This window comes from Myxine glutinosa, chromosome 2 (assembly GCF_964187855.1).
Source record: "Myxine glutinosa chromosome 2, kmMyxGlut1.1, whole genome shotgun sequence".
Classification (NCBI taxonomy): domain Eukaryota; kingdom Metazoa; phylum Chordata; class Myxini; order Myxiniformes; family Myxinidae; genus Myxine; species Myxine glutinosa.
The window spans coordinates 164,272,520-164,299,339 of NC_136262.1; the positions used below are offsets into that span (position 1 = coordinate 164,272,520).

The window sequence follows — 26,820 nt, forward strand, 5'->3', positions numbered from 1 at the left end:
TTTCGTCTTTACCTGCCATCTCTCCACACTTCTTTGATATGGCAGCCCGTTCTCGTTGAGAGAGAATCCATCGCGAGACGGCTCCTTTCTGTGTAGTGAAACCAATCATTCCACCTTTGGTCTTTGTGTCCCGATTACAGGTTTGTTCTATTGTTTGGTCGCATGCAGTCTGAGAAAATCCATGGCCATCTTGATGCTGGACAGAGAATCGGCCTTTGACAAACTCTTCATGGACAGCAGGGTGTAAGGCAGGTAGTTCACACATCTCGAGCCAGTACGCTGGTAGGTAACGGGAATAATTGATGTGGTCATAGGCAAAAAGCCAAGGAAGAAATGACCGAATGGATGATAGGTGCAGGTCCCAATTTCCTTCTCTGGTAGCTCTGATGAAGAGCATCAACACCTGCACCATCTCGATGTACGAGGACCACACTACAAAAGTTGGACTCTTTTGGCACTGTTCCCCGATGAAGTTGAGGTAGAGTGTCATGCATTGCCTGTAATCATCTGACTGCACACACTCTAGGAAAGCTGATCCTGGGAAAGATGTGTGCAGTCTCATCAGAACTTCCGACACTTGATCCCTGTCATGATCACCGAGCGAATCCATGAAGCACTGCCAGCGAGTCCGTTCCATCGCTTCTACCAGGCACTTGTGCATACGTAAACTTCTGTTATAGTGGTGGCCATTCATGGCACCATTCAGAGAACCTTGAGCCACAAGCCCAGATTCAATTACTAAGTTCTCTAGGCCAGCATCCCTGAATCTTTTTCCTATGCATGCTAGCATTGCAAGGGAAGAGTGGAAAGCTCCAAGACGAAGAACTAATCTCTTTGAAACCTAATCTAACCTAACTAATCTAACCTAAACTAATCTAACCCGAATCACCTGATCACGGAGGTTTTCAAATTTCAACAGTCCGAGCCACGGAAAGCTTTCTAAATTCTAGACTTAAGTTAGAGTCTGAACTTATATCTAGACTACCCTATTACTAGAATTAAAGTTAGATCTAACAAAAAGTTAGTCAAGATCTCGGTACTTACCTCCCACTTCTTTCATCATCATCGTCGACATGCCGCGGCTGTTTTGCCGGTGCCTCTGCCGCTGATACACAGTCCCAGCCATAGCGGTCTGCGTTGTGTGCTACTTTACTTTCGGGCGTGTTTTCGATTTCCTTCCAGAGATTAGCACATTCTTTGAATTTTTTGAAGGATTTCTCGGCAAGAGGAATAACCCTGCTGTGCGTTGCAATGACGTGCATACAGCAAAATCCAGATGATGTCCATTCTGAATCATCGGCAGATGCACCACTGGCATCAGCATCCGAAGACGACATGAGCGTCGCCATGTTTGCTAGAGTCGCTTCTTTGAAACGCGTTATCTGATTGGCTGTTGCTTATGGGATAGTCCGATGCGTTTATGAAAGGACAACTATGACTGGATAATTTTAGCGAGGTCCTTGTCGAAATTATTGAGGTTTTTTTCCACTTTTTAAAATAATGGTGGAGTTCTGAGATTGCCGAGTTATATGGTATGCTTTTAAACATGTTTTTGGACAATAATATTTCAACATTGATTAGTTACTCGATGTGGGTCACGAAAGTTAAGAATTCTGACCGACGGCCCATGGTCTAATGAATGCGTTTGCGCATCTTCATAGTCAGCATGCCACAAACCCATTTCTCATTCTTGTAACAGAACAAAAAAGTGATTAAAAAAAACCCAGTAAGGGAATATCCACTGATCCAGAAAGGAGGGGGAAAAATGGAAATGGAATTTGAGGAAGATAGAACCTCATTTTACGATACTATTTTCTACCATGATTATTTTCTTAATGATGTGCCTTGTTTAAGACCAGACACTAGAGTCACATGGGTGGCGTGTTTTATGATTCAGGTGGTGTTGGAGTTAATTGAGCTGCGAGAGCTTGGTGCTGCAAGGTCATTGCTTCGCCAAACAGACCCCATGATCATGCTGAAACAAACCCAGGCCGAACGTTATGTTCATCTTGAGAACCTCCTTGCCCGCTCCTACTTTGATCCCCGCGAGGTGCAGTAAATGCTTTCTTTTGTTTCACTTCAATGTACTGTTAGCGCAATCAGAGCCTTATATAGTGAGGTGTATTTTATTGGATAGCCTTTTGCTGGTATGGTTTTTGGATGCCCTGGTGCAGGAAGTTTGGTGGATTGTTGATTTGTGACTGACCCAGTTTGTGTGCAGGCCTATCCTGATGGCAGCAGCAAGGAAAAGCGCCGTGGAGCAATCGCACAGGCCTTGGCTGGGGAGGTTAGCGTGGTACCACCATCTCGCCTTATGGCTTTGCTGGGACAGGTACTGGCAAGAGTGGCCCCACATAGAGGGAATGCATATTCTTGGAAGGATGTTTCTCGTATTGACTGTTGAGTCCTATTTGTTTTGGCCAAAATTTTTCTTCAGGCTCTAAAGTGGCAGCAACATCAGGGTCTGCTGCCACCTGGAACAACAATTGATTTGTTTCGTGGAAAAGCTGCCGTTAAGGATGAAGAGGAGGAGAAGTTCCCCACTCAGTTGAGCCGGCACATCAAGGCAAGATCATTTTGTCCAATTATTATAACTAGCAATGGTACCCACCCTATGGGTGGGGCTTCAATTGGGAAGCCCAAATGAAAAGGCAAAATATCAGAAATTGAAGGGTTTTTTTTATTTTAAACGATTTATATAAACATCCGTTGAATCATATCACACGCAAATCATCAAAATCTAAACAGTACATGGCGCCCATTATGAAAAAATATTGAATTCTGCAAAACAGAAGCGGCCGCTACACGTCTTTCTCAGTCGCACGTTTATGTGTGAAGAGTGCGTGCCGAATCTGTAACATGGAAGTGGCCGCTACACCTGTTTCTCAGTCGCTTTGCACACTCTGCCATGTTACTTCGGAGCCGCACATTTTTAACGGAAGAGTTCGTCAGGAGTCGATCTACTCTCTCCTGGTACGTAGAATTTCAACAAAAGCCACATCACTGTTCATATCGGTAAATATTATTCCATCGTGTTTGGAAAAACTGGAAAATTGCAAAACTTGGAAAATAAAATGTGGATTTTTGGGAAAATAAGCATTGAAGGTCCACAGATACAAATTGGATGTGATTATATAGATTTTAAGTAATAAACAAAGAACTGAACATGGTTTTTAATTATAATAATTTTTTAGGTGTCTCAGTTAAAAAAGCAAACCCATTGGGTACTTCTCTTAAAAATTGCGATCGTCATGACGTCGTCTGTGTGACGTAATCAAAGGCAAGGTTGTCTCAACATGCAATGGATAATGGCCACGGCACTTGTTTCAGACTCGTCAAAGTGAATTTTACGAAGATTTTTCTGATCAAGAATCCTGTGATAGTCAAAATAATTATAAAAACTACCCGTAGGAAAGCTATTCTCGGGATGACATAGTCGGTCACGTGTGTGATCAAATCCTTTGTTTTTGGTGGGAGGGGGCCAATCGAGCATAAAAGGACACCCAAAAACATTAATATCTTCCTTGCAATATATTTATTCAATAAAAGAACAACGACTAAGCGTTAAGTGAAGAAATGAATATGAATGAATGAATGATCGTTTTAAGGCCATTTTCCCCGCTAGCGCAGGGGTTAGCCTTGCGGGCCCCATGACAATCATGGTTCCCTGTTTGAGGCAATGTTTTTATGGCCGGATGCCCTTCCTGACGCCAACCCTTGGTCACGCTCTTCGATGCGCAGGGATGCGGTGTACCTATTCTAACATGTAAATGTAAATTTACTACAAAATGTAAATGTTTCATGATATTTGTTATATTATATCACCTTTGTCTATCAATACTGTTGAAATGAAGATCAAATAGCTGTATGTTGAAATATGTTGAAAAAGTCAAAACTTTACATGGGGTGTACTTACTTTTTCATGTGACTGTATTTATTTATTTATATATATATATATATATATATATATATATATATATATATATATATAATTTTATATATATATATATATATATATATATATATATATATATATATATATATATATATATATATATATATATATATATATATATATATATATGTATATTATGGTTTTGCAATAAAGGACACCCCCTCTAGTTAACTACATGACAACATGTAGCTTTCAATAGTCAGTTATTTCTTATTAAATGTAAAGATTAGCTCCCTTCCCATCGTTAGTAATTAAAGCAGATATGCATTGAGTGAAGCCATATCTATTAATTAAACCAAACATGATTTTCTGTGCCTGTGGACCTTTAAGTTAAGACAAAGATTCGTGAGGTTATGTTTGTGAAAAATACTGGAGGTATTTGCAAACAAAATTTCAGTTAGGATGTCTTTGCATTGAAAACTCGAAGGTTAAACTCGAGCTCGGAATGAGTTTGAGCTGGGACATTCCTTTATATGTGGATGAAACCGATGGGTGAAAAAATGAGCAGAAAAGGGTTGAGTGGAATGTTGGCTGTTCCATACAGGAAAGGTAGTGGGGGTGTTTGTTTGTGGGTTTTGTGCTGTTGTGGTACGTACAGTGGATTTTGCTTCTTTCATGCAACAATGCAAGGGATTACTTGATTCCTTCAAAGTAATTCACACAAAAATAATACTATTCCGAATATTGTCTTTCCCATGGTAAATATTTGCTCAGTAAACCAGGAAAACAGGAACAATTGCAATAAAAATTTGATCGTGAACAAGCCTGGTCACAACAAAGATTTAGCCAATAGGCAAGATTGTAATGAAATTCCAACAAATTGATGTAGTTTCTCTTAATTGACCAATCATGATCAATCATACATATTGTTACGGACACGACTTAGATGTTGCTTGACCGAGCGGAATGGCCGCCGTGTTCGCACAAGTTACCCGATTACACTCGAACGTTGGCCGAATCGCGCTATGCTAAATCAATGAAGGAAAGGACACAACGGCTGGGTTAAATGACACGACACCAGGGGTACAGTTCTCAAGACCTCCGGAGGAGGATATAATATGGGTTATGCAGAACGTTTAGATTACACGGCACAGAGGTACAGCACAGAAAGATGGGCACTTAGACACGGTCTTATCTTAGTGCCGACAGACCACAGACAAACGGGACAAGACTGGCTCACACAGGGATTGATGGCAAGGAAGGGCAGGTAGTCGATGGCTCAAGGTGCACCTTGGCTCAGGGGCAGAATCGACCCGGTCCGGTCCAGAGAGGCAGGAGGTATCTCTCAGCGCTAGGAGGTGGCGTCCTTTCTTCTTCGTAGCTGAGGCGCATCTGACGTCACCTCCGTCTTCCTGCGCATGTCCCGCGGGGAGTGACACGCCCTCGGCTCGTTAGCTCCGCCCCAGATGGAATCGGTCCGCCGCTTCTTATTGGGTGCGGGGGGTTACCGGGCTCCGCCCTTGACGAGGAGCTGACAGTGAGCCCCTGTGTGGTAACCCCGTCGGAGCACATGGTCAATGGCGGCTAACCAAGCCGGAGTGAGGACGCGCACTCCCCGCGCCGCTGTTGTTGTTGTTGGTGTTGTTGTTTCATGAGGAAGAGATGCGGGGAGGTATTGGGAGGTCCTAAACTTACTAATGGTGCCATACAATCACATTCTGGTGCAACGAAGAGTCAGAATTAATGGAAACGAGTCCTTAACTGACATAGACTAAGAATAACTAGCAAGATGTCCGAAAGTTGTCTACGTGAGATGCGGTGGACCTGGGCACGACATTTAATGGGGGAAAAAGGGGAAGGTCGGGGCTACAGAGTGTTGTTTACAGACAATGGGACTAGGGGATTGGGGATAGTTGGGGAGTATTGGGGAAATAGGGGAATATTTACAAGCGGATATGGATGGAGGCCAAATCCCATATCCGCAACATTGCACCCTTCTCTACCTCGGGGCGTCCCGACCCGATAAATCTTTACCTACGTTAGTGTGGCACTCAGATGTAGTTCCATCTACTATTAACTCAACCCTGAGTGCGACAGTTTTACAGATGTTCACAAATGAGTAAATATGTCCCCCTGCGACGTTGCACCCTTCTCCTCACAGAAACACACCCACAGGATAACCGAATCGCGGAAAGAATCCTCAAACTAAACATACAGCCGGTAGGGAGCATTATTTACACAAGACTACACTGATATTTACACTACGATCCAGGACCTGTTTTTGGAGGAACACATGCAGATGTTATGCATAGAGAGAGCACGCATGCCAGCATCGATACACCAACCCACGAGTGCCCTGTGGCCTTACGGCCTTTAATAATGTGCAGAGCACCCCTTCCAAGCACCAAAAGCACCACCCCATCATGTACAGTCAGCACCATCCGGTGCACCAATAAAGTGTTCAACAATCACCGGTGGTGTCGCAGCCGGCCGATGTTCTGCCGCTGGTCTTGCCTTCTTGAAGCACTTGGCCTTCTAGCTTCCTTAAAATATAAAGAAAGGCGCCAACCGCGTCCATTTCTAAATTGTGGCCGTCAGGGGGCCAACTATAGTGGTTCACCTCTATGGCATAGGTGCCACGTTGACCCAGAGGTCCATCCACGGGTGGTGCTTGCCCGCAAGAGAACTGCGGTCCATTGTGGGTGGCCACCAAAATTGCGGTCCATATGGTGTATCGATCCAGGCAGCAAGCAGTGAAAGTGCAGGCCCACAACTGCGGAGCCAGCACCTCTCTCTCCTCTCTCTCTGCCCCAAAGCCAGATCCTCGGAGGTGGGAGACAAAAGAAGAAGACAAGTGAGTAAGGTGGTAAGGGCGCAAAAGTGCACGCAATATAAGGTAATGCACACTGGGGGCACATGGGAACCAGGTGAGACAGGTACGTTCCTACCGTACGCCCCCCCCCCCCCACCAGGTAACCTACATTGCCCCTCCCTTACCCCTTACTGTATCCACAAAACACAACACTACCCATAAACATCTACTTTACAAATCAACAAACGTCCCTACTGTCTTCCCCGTTCCTCCCATAAACCAAATTAGTCTTCTCTCCCTCCTAACCAATCAAATTTGCCATTTCCAACTCTCATCAAAATTTGCCATCACCAATTCATCATCAGTCCCTCCTAAGGAGGGAGAGATGGAATCACCCCAATGTCTCATCCACGTCGTGATGCGTCTCACCAATCCAACCAGCAATTCTTATTTCCTGCAACACAGAACAAAGGAACACAGGTGTGGAGTCATCATCACCACAGGTGTGGCTGCGTATGGTGCGACAGGTTCATCAATCCTAACTATTTCCTAAATGACTTTAACAACTTTACATTACCCGGGGTCTTTCTCCTGCCAAACCATTGGCCCTCTTACACTATGGGTTCTAAAAACCAATTCCCATTGACCAAACTGTGGTGCTTTTCAATTTGGGGTCTCACTCCCCCGATTCATCTCCCGGTGCCCTCGCACAATTTCTGGGCTGTGATGTGTAGCTCTCCCAGCAGGTCTACCCACCTGCACACCTCCACCACTGCAGTTGCCTCCGAGCTTACCTGCTCCTTACCCTAACCTATCTACCTGGGGAAGGCCCTCTGGCGCTCTCCCCACTCGGTGCCCTCTCTGGCACTGGGCTACCCGGGTCCGTCCTCCGGATCCTCGGGCCCCATCCACAACTCTACCGGCTCCCAGAGCCCACCTGCGGCCTCACCTGGCCGACATCCTCACAGTGGTGGAGTGCCCAACCAACTACACACACTAACAGGCTACACGCCCAGCCATTTCCACAACACTAATGCACCCATCCAAGTACCATTCTGCAACCGCACCACAAATGCCAATATCCAACCACAATTTACCTATACCCTCTACCTAACACTTACACTACCCGCCCCGGGTATCCGTGATGGGGGTCCACTCTTCCCCCATTCACACCTTCGCACCATGCACACCACTCCGTACCACTTACTCCATGTATTCCACACACCTGTACTTGCACACCTGTGCTTTCACACCTGGTGCCACCTGCACCCTTCTCTCCCCAAGCGCATTCGCGCTGATCCACAACACTCACTACTCATCCACTGCTCCACACACCTGTCCAGTTCTCACACAGCATCATCTCATCTAACTACTCCCCTCTGAACCTTGCGCTTCCCAGTCGTCCCTTTAAACTATTGCGCTCCCACGTCATTTTATCATCCACTCTAATCTACCTGCGTCCCCACTACAGGTATCCTTGTCACTAACTAATCTTAACGTTACCTAAGGTCATCTTCTAGGGCCCTATCAATATCCTAACCCACCCGGGCTAGTTTTCACTGCCATACACCCCATAAACTATAGCGCATTTGCCCCACTGTGAGGGATGACAGAGTTGCCATCCCACCACATTGGGCATCTCCCACTACCAATTTTGCACATCAAATTTCAACAAATCAAAAATTTGCCAATCACTACTCATCATCTGCCAATCAGTACTGCCAATCCCTTGCCAATCATCAAATTTTGTTTTTTTCCTAATTTTGGGGCCAAAACACTAACCTCATCACACAGTCTACTCACTAATGCCTCTCGGTGCGCCAATTCCTGTCCAAAGCCCGGCTTCGTACAGCCAAGCCATGAATGCGGGTTGTGTGGTGCCAGCGGCTGGATACGTCCCGCATTCGGTGCAGGGACGGGGGCTTACCCGGCCCGAGACCCCACGCACCACCTCGGCACGGAGCCATCCCATGGCCCGATCTCGACCTGCCGGAATGCCTCAACAAAAAGTGGTCGCCATGACGACCCTTCCTATCGGGCTGCCCTCTCCGCCTAGTGGAGCCCGGACGCGGCCGTTCCACGCGAGGCCCAGCGTGGATCGCGCACGGCGGTCCTTCCGAACCCGCCGTGGCTCGGATCCCCGCTGGTTCTCGCGGCACGCGAAGCCCGGCACGCACCGAGGGCCCGCTTCGGCTAAAAGTCGACCTAACCTCTAACCCGGTTACCGTCGATGCTTCACCTGCATGCTTACATGCATACGCTACCCCTTGCTTGCTCATACCTTTCCTTACACACCCAGGTACCCTCATTCCGCTCACCGACTTGGTCACACACCTGACCACCGAACACCTTGGCACACATTCGTCGCTCGCACACCTCACCAACACACCTCTTTGCGCCCCTTTCTCGGTCACCTCCTTTGTGACAATCACAGGTGTGCTCTCACCCGCACACCCAACCACGTGCCTCACTACCAATTCCAGCGTGCATTCCCACTCACGCTCTACCATTCCAGGTGTGCTTCGTTTCTCACCTGTCACAACCAACTCACGCTCCTTGTCACTCTCCCTACTTTCACCACCACTCTTGACAACGCACTCACCCTTACTCCCGACAGCGCACTCTTTCCTCATGCACCTGTCCATTACACACCTTTCTCGCGCACACTCTCCCGTTACATCCTCTGTAACACTCACCACAGGTGTACATTCTCCCTTTACACCCTCCGTAACACTCCTCACTACACGCTTCCATGTGCTCCCTCGCACACGCGCTATGACCGACTCACTCTCGCCAGCACCCTCACTCCTTGGCACGCACTTTTTCCTCACACACCCCAGAGTCGGACTTTCTCGCACACCTCCTTTTTCGCACACCAGACCTGTCGCACACTTCACCAACGGCCTCTCACGAACACCCGGGTCCATCTCGACCCCCAAGCTTATTAAATCACCTGGCGCATCATACGCACGACCATATTGGTCACCACTTACACCGGGTCCTCTTCCTCTTCGCTTCTCCTCCATCACCTGCGAATCCCTCATCCGGTTAATGAGCACATCATCACGATCCAAACACAGACTTTGGACCAATTCTTTTACCTCCTCTTTTATCTCTTTCTTATCCCCTCTCCGTCGCTTCTTAATTTCGCTCACCCCTTCTTCCACTTCTTCTAATTTCTGCTTCACCTCTTTTATTTCCCGGTACGTCTCCTCAAGCTCGTCCTCCAAGGCTACCTTGACCGTTTCCATGTGCGTCCTCACCTGCCGGTCCTTCGTCTCCATTACCTCTGTCACCTCGTCCAACCTCGTTGTCAGTCCCTCACTTACCATCTGACATTCCCTCTTCGTCGCTATCAAGTCATCTTTTAGTTCTTTCTGTGTCGCTTTTAACCCTCCTAATACCGCAGTGTTCCTTTGAACCTGCTCCGTTAGTCCTTTTTGTCCCTCCGTCAGCTGTTCCACCTCCTGCGTCAGGTCCTCTATGCCCCCTTGTAACTTTACAGTCCCCTTTCTCACCTCCTTCTCCATGCGCTCCTTACAGTGCCTCACCTCCTCGCGCACTCCTCCGACCTCCTCACTCACTCCTCTTCTGATCTCCTCTCCCATCACTTGCATCTCCTGCCCAGATGCCACCCTCATCTGCTCCATTTCCTCCCTGTGAGCATCCAGTTTAGTTTCTACCCCCATTCTAACCCCCTCTATCTGCTGCCCCATTTGTTTAACTTCCCTTTCTGCTTGGTCCCTCATGTCCCTCAATTTGCCTTCCATACTGTTTTCTAACCCCTCTAACCCATTTTTCACTCCCTCTATCTGATTCTCCTGGGCAGCCATTCTGTTTTCTACCCCCATTAACCCCTCCTGTATTTCCACTAATCTATTGTCTAATTTCCCAAATTTCTTGTCTAATCCCTTAAAATTATTGTCTAACCCCTCACCGGTACCCCTCGCTTCGTCCCTCATTACCCCCATTTGGTTTCCCATTACCCCCAATTGCTCACTCTGAGCCCTCGCTTCATCCCTCATTACCCCTATTTGGCCCTCCAATCGCTCACCCAATCGCTTACTATCAGCCCTCATTTGCTCACTATTCTGGGCCATAAGGGCCTTCATTTGTATTAAAAACAGGTTCAAATCCACCGGTGGCGATACCACGGTCGCGGGCGCGGTCGCCGTGGCCATGTGCGAGGCGCCATTTTGCGCGCCCGTAACCTCGTGCGCGACGACGCCATTTTGCGACCCTGCTACCCTCACTGCTTCGCTCTCCTCATGTCCCTCATTTTGGTCCTGGATCGACCCTGCCTCACTCTCCTCTACCGGAACCCAGCCGTCTTGATTTGCCATAGCGCGACTTTCAAAATTCGGGTTTTTATTTTTATTTTGTAAAACACAATCAAATTTCGCCGTTATAATTTCGAGCGCGTGAAACGCGCTCCGGGACCGATCTCACTTCCCGACACCAATTGTTACGGACACGACTTAGATGTTGCTTGACCGAGCGGAATGGCCGCCGTGTTCGCACAAGTTACCCGATTACACTCGAACGTTGGCCGAATCGCGTTATGCTAAATCAATGAAGGAAAGGACACAACGGCTGGGTTAAATGACACGACACCAGGGGTACAGTTCTCAAGACCTCCGGAGGAGGATATAATATGGGTTATGCAGAACGTTTAGATTACACGGCACAGAGGTACAGCACAGAAAGATGGGCACTTAGACACGGTCTTATCTTAGTGCCGACAGACCACAGACAAACGGGACAAGACTGGCTCACACAGGGATTGATGGCAAGGAAGGGCAGGTAGTCGATGGCTCAAGGTGCACCTTGGCTCAGGGGCAGAATCGACCCGGTCCGGTCCAGAGAGGCGGGAGGTATCTCTCAGCGCTCGGAGGTGGCGTCCTTTCTTCTTCGTAGCTGAGGCGCATCTGACGTCACCTCCGTCTTCCTGCGCATGTCCCGCGGGGAGTGACACGCCCTCGGCTCGTTAGCTCCGCCCCAGATGGAATCGGTCCGCCGCTTCTTATTGGGTGCGGGGGGTTACCGGGCTCCTCCCTTGACGAGGAGCTGACAGTGAGCCCCTGCGTGGTAACCCCGTCGGAGCACATGGTCAATGGCGGCTAACCAAGCCGGAGTGAGGACGCGCACTCCCCGCGCCGCTGTTGTTGTTGTTGGTGTTGTTGTTTCATGAGGAAGAGATGCGGGGAGGTATTGGGAGGTCCTAAACTTACTAATGGTGCCATACAATCACATTCTGGTGCAACGAAGAGTCAGAATTAATGGAAACGAGTCCTTAACTGACATAGACTAAGAATAACTAGCAAGATGTCCGAAAGTTGTCTACGTGAGATGCGGTGGACCTGGGCACGACATTTAATGGGGGAAAAAGGGGAAGGTCGGGGCTACAGAGTGTTGTTTACAGACAATGGGACTAGGGAATGGGGGATTGGGGATAGTTGGGGAGTATTGGGGAAATAGGGGAATATTTACAAGCGGATATGGATGGAGGCCAAATCCCATATCCGCAACAATATATATATCTGCTGACATGCCAATAGCACCCCTCCAAAAACCCCCAATCCTCACTGGCAACTCTGTATGCTTCTAATTATTAGCCCCCTTTGGACTTAGTCCGAAACAGGTGCTTATGGATTTGGTCTCGTCTGTCAGTCCGTGCATCCGCATCTCGGAGATGTATGGACCGATTTTGTTCATACTTGGCACAAAGGCAATACATGATGGTATACATATGCAAATCATTTTGTTTCATCATGTGATCAAAGATGGCCGACAGGCAGCCATTGTAGTTGTAAAAAAACACGATGTTGGACACGTCCCCTACCATTTCTTGGGAATGCATTTACCGATCTTGTTCAATCTTGGCACACAGATAAATGAATGATAGCTTACATATGCGTGTCATATATTTTTCAACATTACATCCAATGTGGCTGACTGGCAGCCATTTTGTTACTTAAACGTGTACCCAAACAATTTATTGAACATGCATTGTCCAATTTTATTCAGACTTGGCACTAGCCCAGCACATGACGGCATACATGTGCACCTCATTATTTTGCGATTGTTCAAAGATGGCCGACTGGTAGACTGGCAGCCATTTTATTTGTAAAAGGCCTGATATTGACCGTGTCCTTGACCATTTCTCGGACATGCATTTACCGATCTTGTTCAAATTTGGCGCACAGATAATGAACGACGGCTTGCATATGCACGTCTTTTTCTTTTTTTTAAAGATCAGATCCAAGATGGCCGACGTGGCCATTTTGTTACTTAAACATGTCCCCATCCATTTATCGGACATCCATGGACCGATTTTCTTTAAAGTTGGCACAAAGATAATACATGAGTATACATATGCAGTTCAAATTTTGTTTTGTCATGCGGCCAAAGATGGCCAACTGACTGCCTTTAACTCCGTACAACAAAACTACTAAAACCACTGTGGGGACTGACATCTTACGTCTTTTTCTTATTCTTCTCTGTATTTTGGTTTGTTTCAGTTTGGACAAAAGTCGCATGTTGAATGTGCACGGTTCTCCCCAGACGGCCAATACCTGGTAACTGGATCTGTGGATGGCTTCATTGAGGTTTGGAACTTTACCACTGGCAAGATTAGAAAGGTGAGAGAAAATGACTGCACACATTCATTTAATATTCACCACATGTATGCAATAATATCTGGGCACATATCACATCAAATGTTTTTGCTATATGAGCCATTTTGGTAATTTAAAGAAAGATTTTACGGGAGAGAATAGTATAGCATTTTATATGCTTTCAGTTTATTTATATGCACTTTACCATCTCAACTACCTTCACATTTATTTATTTATCTTATTTATATGTAAAATCCATACGTCCCATTTTAAAGATGTTTGGGGGGCTGTATCCTCGATGAGCATTTATTATTTCAGTCATTTTTTTCAATGGAGGATGAATTCTAGATTTTCGGAGAAAAAAAAAATTGATCGAGATGGCAATGTTTTTTGAAAACTTGCCGAACAAGGATCTTTGTGAAGGAGAGCACAAGAAATAGCACTTGAATATGGAATAATCTGAAGGTAAGACTAAGCTAGTGTTAAGTGACGAGGAGCCAATCATATACAATTACGGCAATCTGAAAATTTTGTATTTAACAAAAATAAAAGTATTGCTCTCTTGTCCAGTTATGAGACATTTTTATCCCCCACCCTCCGACAAGGTTGAAGGTGTGGGACGTTAAAATGAGTTCTGTCCGACCGATCATCCGTCCATGTACTTTTGTTTACGCGATGCTTCAAAAAGACGTTATACATTTAGCTTTCATATTGTAGATATATATTCCTCTTGACATTATCGCAACCTGATTCAATCACGGCAGTGATTGGCTGAATTGTGATTACATGGCAACCATCTCGATAACTTGGCTTGTGTACGTGATATTTCAAAAACCATTAAATATTTAACTTTCATATAACACAGATCTATTCCTCATACTACTCAAAAGGTGTGCGACCTCGTGTATTAGTTTGTTGTGTACAATTTTGTTTCGTCGGCAAAAAATATTTGCACCATGGAATTTCTTGCAAATTAGGCTTGTCATAAGGGCACATGTAAACAAATGAAAGTGAATCTGAAATGTGAACACTTGTCAAAGTGCTTACAGATACGAGCGCAGCTTTATTTTCATTTCAATAATAATAATAATAATAATACATTTATTTTGTATAGTGCTTTTCAAGAAACCCAAAGACGCTTTGACATAGTACATAAAACAAAGACAAAAATGCATAATTAAATAACCACTTCCGTTTTGGGACTTCCGTTTCCGGTCCCTGGAGCAAGGAAGCGTGTTCGACCTCTGGACGGCAGCAAAAGTTAAAGTATTTTTTCCATTCGTGTATTCGTCAATTTCTACTCGTTTTTTATTGTGCATGTGTTGCAGGGTGTTTTCCAGTTGCTGTTGATTCGCAATTCCTGCAAACTTTTGTATAATTTAACCCTTTTCTGTCCCACCGCGTGCGCGGCCTAGTTTATCTCGGCCCATCGGTGTTCATAGGTGTTCTGTGAATTTAAGTTCTTTCCTTCGCTGTATTGCTTATTTCTTAGATTTTCTCTTCTCCCCCTAACTTCCCCGAACATCGACCACTTGTCTAACGTTTTAAATCTCTTCAAAGTCTCTTCACGTCTCTTCTCGTCTGTTCTCGTCTCTTCTCCTCTCGGGAAGTCACGTGACGTCACGTCTCTTCAAAGCTGTGCATGCGCGCACGCTTTCGAAGTTAATAAGTAACTTTTCACAATTGTGTTTTTGTCGTAATACCGGCTTTACCACAGGTCGAAACTTTATCTTTCTTTCGGTGTGTATGTAACTATTGGTGTGTCTCTAATAGTATTATTGGTGTTGGTTTTTCATACCTGTGTACAGAATCGTCGGTACAGTTCGTGTCGCATATTCTGACGCCTTGTGTAGTAAGTACTAGGAGGCTACCGTGTCTGACCTTGGCTTGAGGCTTTGTTTCTGTCTCAGCGGTTTCATCAATTGCGCTCGCAATTCCTTTCGGTCTCTAATTTTCACGTTTCACGTTCGGTCTCTGTCTCTGTTTTCATCCCAACTCAAAAAAATAAATATATATATATATATATATTCCCTTCTCTGTTCTTATCTGTTTCGTTCTTATTTGTTCGTTCGTTCTTTGACCACGTTGTTCGTGATCACGTGTTCACGTCATTAAAAAATGTTTCATCTGTCCCCTGAAGAATGGTATTCTGTCATATTCTATAACACCTTTTTCTTCTTGTTCTATAAAAGGATGCTTTCGACTTGCTCACCAAATCTATAAATTCGAAAAAAAAATTCCATCTCTTACAGCTACAGTGCCTCTTTCATTCATTCCCTAAATTCTCCAGAACTCCACCCATCCTTCAGCGTCCTCAAACGTATTTTTGACTCGAAGGTCGCAAGAAACTCATTTTGCAAGAAATGTTCGTTTCCCATTAATTGTACATTTTTCAAAATCCAATCTCACCCCTCCCCTCCAAATCTTCCCCATCACCCATCCCTTTCACATCTTCCCCCTTGCCCCTCCCCTCCAAATCTTCCCCATCACCCATCCCTTTCAGATCTCCCCCCTTGCCCCTTCCCTCCTAAACTCCCCCCACACCCCTCCCCTCTGAGACCCTCCCTCACTCCTCCCCCCCCCCCCTAGACTCCCCTCTCACCCCTCCTCCTCAAAGCGTCCTCCCCGCTTCTTCCCCCTTCCAACTCTCACCTTCATCTCCCTCAACCTTCTGCCTCACTCTTCCCCCTCCTCAAACAACACCTCACTGCGCCTCACCCAATCACCATCAAACCTTTTGTCCGCCCCATTCTTCCCTTTCTCCAAGCTGTTCTGAAATCTCTGACACACCTTCAACAGCTCTCCCTACCTCTTCCACATCATACCCTACCGCCCCCCCCCCCCCCCTGTTCTGTATCCGATGCTCCCCCTTCCTCTTCTTTAACAGTATGGACCTCAAACATCCGGGGCCTTCGCTCAAACTTGACTGATCTCTCCATAGAGGTTGCTTCTGACAAACCAGACGTGATCTGCTTAACAGAAACTTTCCTCCTTCATGATGTCTCTGATTCCTTGGTATCTCTCCCAGGTTACTCCCTCCTCCGGTATGATAGACCTGAGCCTTGTACTGGAGGGGGGGGGGGGGGGGGGGTTGCTATCTTTATAAAAAAACTCTCTTCCTCACTCGCCCTGCACTGCCCTCTCTCCACCTCACCCCCAGGAATACCTTTGGCTACGGCTTCCCCTTCGCTCCCACCTTTTGTTCATATGTGTGTTGTACCGTCCACCAAACAGTGATGACTCGATCTACATCTCGCTGTCTGATAACATGGACCAACTTCTATCTACCTATCCCAACTCTCTCTTCCTCATATGTGGTGATTTCAATTGTCACCATGCCAGTTGGCTGGGTGTGGGTACCTCTCTCACCAGCCATGGCTCTTCAGCAAAGGACTTCTGTGACTCACTGGGACTGACAATCTGTCAATTTCCCGACCCGGATCTCAATCAACGGAGCATCTTCTCTTCTGGACTTGGTTATGACTAACTTCCCTGAAAATGTCTGCTGCTCTTCTTCTGCTCCAATCGGCTCATCTGATCATGTGCTTGTTAAAGTGGACATCTCTCTGACCATTCTCAGGGAGCCTGCTCAGCGTCGACGAGTCTGGCATTTCACTCAGACCAACTGGCATGGTCTTCAAGCAGCCATCAATCATCTGGACTGGTCTCCCATCTCTACCGCCTCTGACATCAACTCATGCTGGGAATTCGTCCAAAGTAAACTGCTCTCTCTCATGCACAGATTTATCCCATCTCGTCTTCAGTTGTCATACCCTTCCTCCCGTCCATGGTACACGGAATCTTGTGGTGAGGCTATTGCCCAGAAACAACTTGCTTTCGTCTCCTGAAAAGCAAATCCAACGGAAGGAAATCTCATTTCCTTTCACAAAGCCCGAAACAAGTGTGTGTCCACCCTCAGGAGAGCCAGGAAACAATATCTCTCCGTTCTCAGGACAGAACTCTCTTATCTGTCTCCCTCTTCCAAATCCTGGTGGCGTCTGGTCAAATCTGTTTCTGGCGTTTGTTCCCCCTCCATGCCCTCCCTCACCTCAAACGGCCACACGGCTGACTCCGCGCGTGAAAAAGCTGAATGCCTCAACTCTGTGTTTGCCTCTAAATCTTGTGTCCCAAACCCATCCCTCTCTGTACCCACCGTACCCAGTCGTACCCAGCTGCTCCTGGACTCTGTGTCCTTTCCTCCTGACAAGGTGGAAAAGTTTCTGTCAACCCTCGACTCTGATTCTGCAACTGGACCTGACGGCATCAGCCCACGGGTCCTAAAATCTTGTTCTTCCGCTCTTTCACTCCCTCTCTCTGTTCTCTTCACACTCTTTTACTCAAGGTCATCTGCCATCTGCTTGGAAATCTGCCAACATCACTGCTTTGCACAAAAAAAGGTGCAAAAACAGATCCCAGCAACTACAGACCAATCAGCCTTCTCTCAATTATCAGTAAAGTCATGGAATCCATCATTGCTTCAGATATGAAATCTTTCCTCTTCTCCAATGGCTTGATCTCTGATCATCAATTTGGTTTCAGACCTGGTCACTCGACTCTGAACATGCTGCTACTGCTTTCTCAGCAATGGATGGAGGTCCTCAATGCCAAACAGGAAATTAGAGCCGTCTCCCTTGATATATCACGTGCCTTCGATACAGTCTGGCACCCCGCTCTGCTCACCAAACTCTCCTCTGTTGGTATCCATGGAAATCTCCACGCATGGCTGGCGGACTTCCTCTCTAGTCGTAGTCAACGTGTGGCCCTGAATGGGTTTCTCTCATCTCCTCTTCCTGTTCAGGCTGGAGTTCCCCAAGGCAGTGTTGTGGGCCCTGTGCTTTTTCTGGTCTTCATCAATGATCTCTCCGACTCTCTTGAAAATCCTCTCTATCTCTTTGCTGATGACTCTACTCTCTGTCGCTCCATTCTTCATCCCTCAGATCGGCAGTCTGCAGCCTCCTCACTCTCTGCAGACCTGGACAAAATCACAGACTGGGCAAACAAGTGGAACATGTCTTTCAATCCTGACAAATCTCACACTCTTACGATGTCTCTCCGAAAAGACCGACTGGACAACCCTCCCATCTACTTTCTGAATAATCCTCTCCAAGAAGTTCTGTCACTCAAACTTTTGGGTCTCACTATCTGCCATGATCTTTCCTGGGAAAACCACATTTCAAATCTGGCCTCCAAAGCCAGTCGCCGACTGGGCATCCTCCGTCGTGCGAAGTCCTTCCTTGGCACACCTGAGCTCCTCACCACGTACAAGGCTTTCATCCGCAGCTCAATGGAATACTGCTCTCCCCTCTGGGCTGGTGCTCCTGCCTCACACCTAGCTCGTCTTCACGCTGTTGAAAGCAAAGCATTCAGAATCATTGGAATCTCCCGCGATGAAGCTAACTCCAAGGGCCTCTCACTCACTCACCACAGACAGGTTGGTGGTCTTTCCGTCTTCTACCGACTCCTTTCTGGCCTTGCCCCCCCAGCTCTCTCTGGGCTCTGTCCCGCAAATATTCCTACAGGTGGCACAAGATCTGCCTGCAACCCTCTTATGGTTAAACTGCCAAAATCAAGACTCTCTGCTCACCTTCACTCCTTCATTCCTCTTTTCTCTCGCCTCTGGAACAAACTCCCTCACTCTCTTCAATCCCACTCCACCCTCCAGGTCTTTAAAACAGCTGTTCACCACCATCTCTTATCTTCCCCCATCCAAAACCTTGATCTTTTCTATCCCCGATAATTTCACCCCAATTCCACTTTTTGAAATACCAACTTCTGTCCTGGAAGTCCTTGTGTTTTATACTTCTCCCACCCCCCCCCCTCCCCCCAAGCCCCTCTCCCTCCCACACATCTCCCTGCTCTTAAATGTTGTGTGCTCTCAAGTGTTTGTGTGCTTCCCATTCTCTTGTCTTCCACTCCCTCTTTTTATATATTTTGTTTGTCTGGTTGATTTGTTTGTGAAGTAAATGTCAGCTCTTTCACGAGCCTCGATTCAGTATACAAAAAAAAAAAAAAAAAAAAAACCCAAACAGAAAGGAAGGAGAAGGAGAAGAGACGGTCAGGGGTTGAATGCGGTGTTGAACAGGTGGGTCTTGAGTGATGATTTGAATGTGGTGAGTGAGGAGGAGTCTCTGATGGTTTGAGGTAGTGAGTTCCAGAGTGTGTGAGCAGCGATGGAGAAGGCCCTGTCCCCCCAGGATCTGAGTTTGGTCCGGATGGGGGGGGGGGGGAGGGGGACAGGAGGTTGGCAGCAGCAGAGCGGAGGGTGCGGGTGGGAGTGTGTCTGGGGAGGAGGTCGGTCAGGTAGGATGGGGCCAGGTTATGGAGGGCTTTGTAGGTCAGGAGGAGGATTTTGTACTGGATTCTCTGGGAGATCGGGAGCCAATGGAGCTTATGAAGGTCGGGGGTGATGTGGTCCCAGGCCCGGGAGTGGGTGAGTAGACGGGCAGCGGAGGTCTGAATGTATTGAAGTTTATTGATGATATTTGAGGGTGAACCATAGAGGAGGCTGTTGCAGTAGTCCAGACGGGAAGTGATGAAGGCGTGGATGAGGGTTTCTGCAGCTGTGGAGGAGAGGGATGGACGGAGACGGGCGATGTTTTTCAGATGAAAGAAGGCTGTCTTGGTGATCTGCTTAGTGTGTTTGTCGAAGGAGAGGGTTTGGTCAAAGATGATGCCAAGATTCCGGATGTGAGGGGAGGTGGATACTGGGATACCGTCAATGTTGAGGGTGAAGTTGTGGGTGGATTTGGTGAGCGTTTTTGGTCCAATAATGATTATTTCGGATTTATCACAGTTTAGTTTGAGGAAGTTGATTTGAAGTCAGGATTTTATTTCAGTGATTCAGTTTGTCAGGATAGAGTGGGTGACGGTGGAAATTGACTTGGCGGAAATGAAAAGCTGGATGTCATCTGCAAAGCAGTAGAATTGGAGACCATGACGACGGATTAAGTGACCAAGGGGGAACAGGTACAGGATGAAGAGGAGGGGACCGAGAACTGAACCTTGGGGGACACCTTGGGGGAGGGGAGCGGTGGGGGATTTGCAGTTATTGATGGAGATGAACTGGTGCCTGTCGGAGAGGTATGATTTGATCCAAGAAAGGGCAGTGCCAGTGATGTTAAAGGTGGTTTCAAGTCGGGTAAGGAGGATGATGTGATTGATGGTGTCAAAGGCGGCGCTGAGGTCGAGAAGGATGAGAATGTTGAGGTTACCAGCATCGGATGAGAGGAGAAGGTCGTTGGTGATTTTGAGGAGTGCAGTTTCTGTACTGTGGTTGAGGCGGAATCCGGATTGGAATGTTTCATACAGGTTATTGGCAGAGAGGTGATGTTTGAGTTGAGTGGCTACAGCGCGTTCCAAAACTTTTGACAGAAAGGGTAGATTGGAGATGGGTCTGAAGTTATTTGGGGTGTCAGGGTTGAGTCCAGGTTTTTTCAGAATGGGGGTGACAGCAGCGATTTTGAGGGATGGTGGGACGATGCCAGTAGACAGGGAGGAGTTTATCATTGCAGTGATAAGTGGAGAGAGAGCAGGAAGGCAAGCCTTAACAAAGCTGGAGGGGATGGGGTCCAGAGTGCAGGTGGCAGTTTTCATTCCTGTGAGGAGTTCAGAGAGGTCAGTAGGGGAGACTGGGGAAAACTGAGATAGGGGTTGGCAGGATAAAGGGGGGCAGATGGTTTGAGGGGGACCAGGTGCGGTGGTGGTTAGGCTGCTGTAGATGTTGTCTATCTTGCTTTGGAAGAATGAAAGGAAAGAAATCCTCCTTTATGATGTCTCTGATTCCATAGTATCTCTCCCGGGCTACTCCCTCCTCCGGTATGATAGACCTGAGCCTCGTCCTGGAGGCGGGGTTGCTATCTTTATCAAAAACTCTCTTCCTCACTCGCCCTGCACTGCACTCTCTCCACCTCACCCCCAGGAATACCTCTGGCTACGGCTTCCCCTTCGCTCCCACCTCTTGTTCATATGTGTGTTGTACCGTCCACCAAACAGTGATGACTCCATCTACATCTCGCTGTCTGATGATATGGACCAACTTCTATCTACTCATCCCAACTCTCTCTTCCTCATATGTGGTGATTTCAACTGTCATCATGCCAGTTGGCTGGGTGTGGGTACCTCTCTCACCAGCCATGGTTCCTCAGCAAAGGACTTCTGCGACTCACTGGGACTGACACAATCTGTCAATTTCCCGACCCGGATCTCAGTCAACGGAACATCTTCTCTTCTGGACTTGGTTATGACTAACTTCCCTGAAAATGTCTGCTGCTCTTCTTCTGCTCCGATCGGATCATCTGATCATGTCCTTGTTAAAGTGGACATCTCTCTGACCATCCTCAGGGAGCCTGCTCAGCGTCGACGAGTCTGGCATTTCACTCAGGCCAACTGGCACGGTCTTCAAGCAGCCATCAATCATCTGGACTGGTCTCCCATCTCTACCACCTCTGACATCAACTCATCCTGGGAATTCTTCCAAAGTAAATTGCTCTCTCTCATGCACAGATTTATCCCATCTCGTCTTCAGTTGTCATACCCTTCCTCCCGTCCATGGTACACAGAATCTTGTGGTGAGGCTGTTGCCCAGAAACAACTTGCCTTCGTCTCCTGGAAAGCAAATCCAACGGAAGGAAATCTCATTTCCTTTCACAAAGCCCGAAACAAGTGTGTGTCCACCCTCAGGAGAGCCAGGAAACAATATCTCTCTGTTCTCAAGACCGAACTCTCTTATCTGTCTCCCTCTTCCAAATCCTGGTGGCGTCTGGTCAAATCCGTTTCTGGTGTTTGTTCCCCCTCCATCCCCTCCCTTACCTCAAACGGCTACACAGCTGACTCCGCACGTGAAAAAGCTGAATGCCTCAACTCTGTGTTTGCCTCTAAATCTTGTGTCCCAAACCCATCCCTCTCTGTACCCACCATACCCAGTCGTACCCTGCTGCTCCTGGACTCCGTGTCCTTTCCTCTTGACAAGGTGGAAAAGTTTCTGTCAACCCTCGACTCTGATTCTGCAACTGGACCCGACGGCATCAGCCCACGGGTCCTAAAATCCTGCTCTGCTGCTCTATCTCACCCTCTCTCTGTTCTCTTCACCCTCTCTTTTGCTCAAGGTCAACTGCCATCTGCTTGGAAATCAGCCAACATCACCGCTTTGCACAAAAAAGGTGCAAAAACAGATCCTAGCAACTACAGACCAATCAGCCTTCTCCCAATTATCAGCAAAGTCATGGAATCCATCATTGCTTCTGATATGAAATCTTTCCTCTTCTCCAATGGCTTGATCTCTGATCATCAATTTGGTTTCAGACCAGGTCACGCTACTCTGGACATGCTGCTTCTGCTGTCTCAACAATGGATGGAGGTCCTCAATGCCAAACAGGAAATTAGAGCTGTCTCCCTCGACATATCACGTGCCTTCGACACGGTCTGGCACCCCGCTCTGCTCACCAAACTCTCCTCCTTTGGTATCCATGGAAATCTCCACGCATGGCTGGCGGACTTCCTCTCTAGTCGTCGTCAACGTGTGGCCCTGAATGGGTTTCTCTCATCTCCTCTTCCTGTTCAGGCTGGAGTTCCCCAAGGCAGTGTTCTGGGCCCCGTGCTTTTTCTGGTCTTCATCAATGATCTCTCTGACTCTCTCGAAAATCCTCTCTATCTCTTTGCTGATGACTCCACTCTCTGCCGCTCCATTCCTCTTCCCTCAGATCGGCAGTCTGCTGCCTCCTCACTCTCTGAAGACCTGGACAAAATCACAGACTGGTCAAACAAGTGGAACATGTCTTTCAATCCTGACAAATCTCACACTCTTACTATGTCTCTCCGAAAAGATCGACTGGACAACCCTCCCATCTACTTTCTCAACAATCCTCTCCAAGAAGTTCTGTCGCTCAAGATTTTGGGTCTCACTATCTGCCATGATCTTTCTTGGGAAAACCACATTTCCAAGCTGGCCTCCAAAGCCAGTCGCCGACTGGGCATCCTCCGTCGTGCGAAGTCCTTCCTCGGCACACCTGAGCTCCTCACCACATACAAGGCTTTCATCCGCAGCTCAATGGAATACTGTTCTCCCCTATGGGCCGGTGCTCCTGCCTCACACCTAGCTCGGCTTCACGCTGTTGAAACCATAGCTTTCAGAATTATTGGAATCTCCCGCGATGAAGCTATCTCTGAGGGCCTTTCACTCACTCACCGCAGGCAGGTAGGTGGTCTTTCTGTCTTCTACCGACTCCTCTCCGGCCTTGCACCCCCAGCTCTCTCTGTGCTCTGTCCCCCAAATATTCCTACAGGTCGCACAAGATCTGCCAGCAACCCTCTGATGGTTAAACTGCCGAAATCTCGGCTCTCCGCTCACCTTCACTCTTTCATTCCTCTTTTCTCCCGCCTCTGGAACAAACTACCTCACTCCCTTCAATCCCACTCCTCCCTCCAGGTATTTTAAAACAGCTGTTCACCACCATCTCTTATCTTCCCCCATCCAAAACCTTGATCTTTTCTACCCCCGCTAATTCACCCCAGATCCACCTTGTTTGAAATTCCAACTTCTTTCCTGGAAGTCCTGGCAGTGTCCATATGTTTTATACCTCTCCCACTGCCCCCTTCCCACGCCCCCCCCCCCCCAAAGCCCTCGCCCTCTCTCAGATCTCTCGATGTCTCCATGTCTCTCGGTCCCTGCTCTCAAATGTTGTGTTTGTGTCCTTCCCCCTCTCTCCCCATCTTGTCTACCGCTCCCTATGTTATATGTTTTATGTGTCGGTTTGTCTTTCTGTGTGATTAATGTTCGCTCTTTCACGAGCCTCGATCTTGTATACAAAAAAAAAAAAAAAAAAAAAAAAATGCAATTGTCGACTGTGAATGACTGGGTGGTGGTATCCAGGGGGCTGAGGAGTTTGTTTATTGTGGAGAAGAGTGCTTTTGGGTTTCCGGAGCCAGAGTGGATTATTTGAGAGTAGTAGGTGGAGCGGGCGCGGGAGAGGGCATCTTTGTCGTGCTGCAGGTGGTCTTTGTAGGCTTGGGAGTGGATTGTGAGACCTGTTTTATTACGGAGTCTTTCAAGTTGGCGGGCACGGGTTTTCATCAGGCGGAGTTCAGGGGTAAACCAGGGAGCAGAATGGGTGAAGGAAACTGTTTTGGTTTTTATAGGCGCAAGCAGGTCGAGGCAGGAGGAGAGAGTGTGGTTGTAGTAGTCAGTGAGGTCAGAGGGGCTGTGCAAATCAACGAAGGGAGGGGTGGACATTTTTTCGGAGAGGGAAGATGAGAATGAGGTAGGTGGAAGAGAGTTTAGCTTAAGGAAGTTGATTATGCGTTTTTGCCTTGGTGCTGGGGTGGGAATGTTGATGGTCATAGTGATGGCTAAGTGATCGGAGAGGGTGAGGTCAGATCCAGAGAGATGGTGTAGATTTAGTCCAATAGAACAGACAAGGTCCAGAATGTGACCACGGTTATGGGTGGGAAAGTTGACATGTTGAGTGAGGTTAAAGCAATTAAGAATATCAATGAAGTCAGCAGTTATTGTGGAGTCAGTGGAGTCCATGTGGATATTGAAATCACCGAGGAGGAGGGTTGAGGGGGAGAAGGAACAGAGCTGGGTCAGAAAGTAAGAGAAGTCAGACAGGAATGATGGGTGTGGTTTGGGAGGGCGGTAGACAACTGCCATGACTGACTGTGTGTGACCAGAAAGTTTAAAAGCCAGGTGTTCAAATGATGGAGCAGATGAGATGGAGATGAGGCTGGTCTTGATGTCCTGTCGGTGTATTACAGCAATTCCACCACCTCGGCCCTCCGAGCGTGGTTTATTGATGTATGAGTAACCATTGGGTGTAGTGAGGTTGAGTGAGAGGTAGTCCAGAGGTTGTTGCCAGGTTTCAGTCAGACAGAGAAAGTCCAGTTTATTGTCCAGAATGAAGTCGTTCAGGATGTGGCTTTTATTGTTGAGGGACCGGGTATTGAACAGAGTAAGCTTCATATTGCTTTGTATGGTGTGGATGGACTCGGGTGATTTTGCCAGGGCTTGCAGACAGGGGGTGCGTTCGTGTATGTTGCTGTGATGACGTAATCGACGGGTGAGAGTGCGCTCAGTTGGCCAGAGTGAGGGGATGGAGTGACCTGTCTGGGAGTAAACAAACTTGCGGCCGGAGCCTCTATGGATGTATCTGGGTCGTCGTAGGAGTCAGTGGTTTTTTATGACAGAGATGCATGGTGGAGTGGAGTGGTTGTTGAGTTGAAGAAGCCTAGTGGCGGAGTACCTCAGTGCCATGCCAGGCAGGAGCGAAGGGGCACAGAGCCCGGAGAGGCCAGCCGGCAGCCGCAGGCTGGCTGACCAAAGCGCCAGGCACAACAGGCTGGTCCAGAGCACGACATGCGAGGGAGGGTCGAGGAGTGAAGATGAGCAGCCCGAGGACCAATAGAGAGCCGAGGACATTCGAGCCGAGGAGGCAGCCGGGCAACAGCCAGCGTCAACAGCCAGCGAGTGTCCTGCAGCTCGACGACCGCAGCGGTGGCCAACAGGGAGCCAGCCAGCTGTCCAGGTAACCCACAGGAGAGCAACCCAAGAAAACAAAAGGCAGGACAGGTGCGAGATGCCCGGGAGCGGGCAGGAGGCAGCGGCGGAAGAGCCGGGCAGGTGAAGCCGGGACGATCAAGCAGAGAGCAGACCTGTCGGCCAAAAAGCCGCCAAGATTACTAGAAAAGCAGAATCCGTACCTTTATCCAGCCGGAGAACGCGCGGCTCGTGCGCCTTCCGTCGGAGAACAAACAGCGCCAGCGTCCCCATACGCGGCGCACGTGGCGGCGTCCACAATCCACAAAGTCCACAATCCAATCCACAATTAACAAAAGGCAGGACAGGTGTGAGATGTCAGGTCGGAAAAGTAGAAGAAGTAGACCCTGTACATCTATCCAGTCGGAGAAGCGGCGAACAAGCAGCGCCAGCGTCCTCTCACAGACCGGACCGGAAGTCCGGTTATTTATTATTAAGTATTCACGATTTATATTATTCAAGGATAGGTGAGGTCATAACATTTCATCTCTTTGCCTGTTACAAAATAAAATGCTTTTGGATTGTTTACCATACATATTGAGATGCCCTTGCTGCAAGCATCCTACCAAATTGCATTCTTGTTTGCCAAGAAAAAAAGTCGTCCTACAATTGCTGAAGAATTAGTGAAACCTTGGGTACTGGAAATGGAAAAACTCGTGTTGGGAAAGGAAGCACAAAATATACTTGAGGAGGTTGTCTTGCCAAATAAAATGATCCGTTCCAGGATTGTTGACATGAGCAAAGATATCTTGCAGCAAGTGATCGCAGATATCAAAGCTAGTCCTGTCAAAATTGGTATTCGGCTGGATGCGTCAACCGATGTTGCTTGCTCAGTCAGCTGTTGGTGTTTGTACGGTACGTGAAGGAAAACGAAATGCTGCAGGAGTTCGTGTTCTCTGAACCGCTGCAAACAACTACGACAGCAATCAACGTGCTTAATCTCATAAAAGGCTTCTTATTGAAGTAT

At 47.7% G+C, this 26,820-nt stretch overlaps 2 protein-coding genes across 3 annotated transcripts in view; both read left to right on the forward strand.

The window, feature by feature from the left end:
• The window catches only part of LOC144890982 (protein FAM200C-like), a 1,200,974-nt gene that overhangs the window by 1,166,328 nt on the left and 7,826 nt on the right, over window positions 1–26,820 (forward strand). The window lies entirely within an intron of this gene.
• The window catches only part of SMU1 (SMU1 DNA replication regulator and spliceosomal factor), a 58,040-nt gene that overhangs the window by 20,150 nt on the left and 11,070 nt on the right, over window positions 1–26,820 (forward strand). For both annotated transcript variants that reach the window (XM_068106831.2, XM_068106832.2), the window contains exons 3-6: window positions 1,898–2,050; window positions 2,222–2,332; window positions 2,438–2,566; window positions 13,229–13,348. In XM_068106831.2, the coding sequence (XP_067962932.1) occupies window positions 1,898–2,050; window positions 2,222–2,332; window positions 2,438–2,566; window positions 13,229–13,348 (513 nt within the window). The remainder of the gene's footprint in view (window positions 1–1,897; window positions 2,051–2,221; window positions 2,333–2,437; window positions 2,567–13,228; window positions 13,349–26,820) is intronic.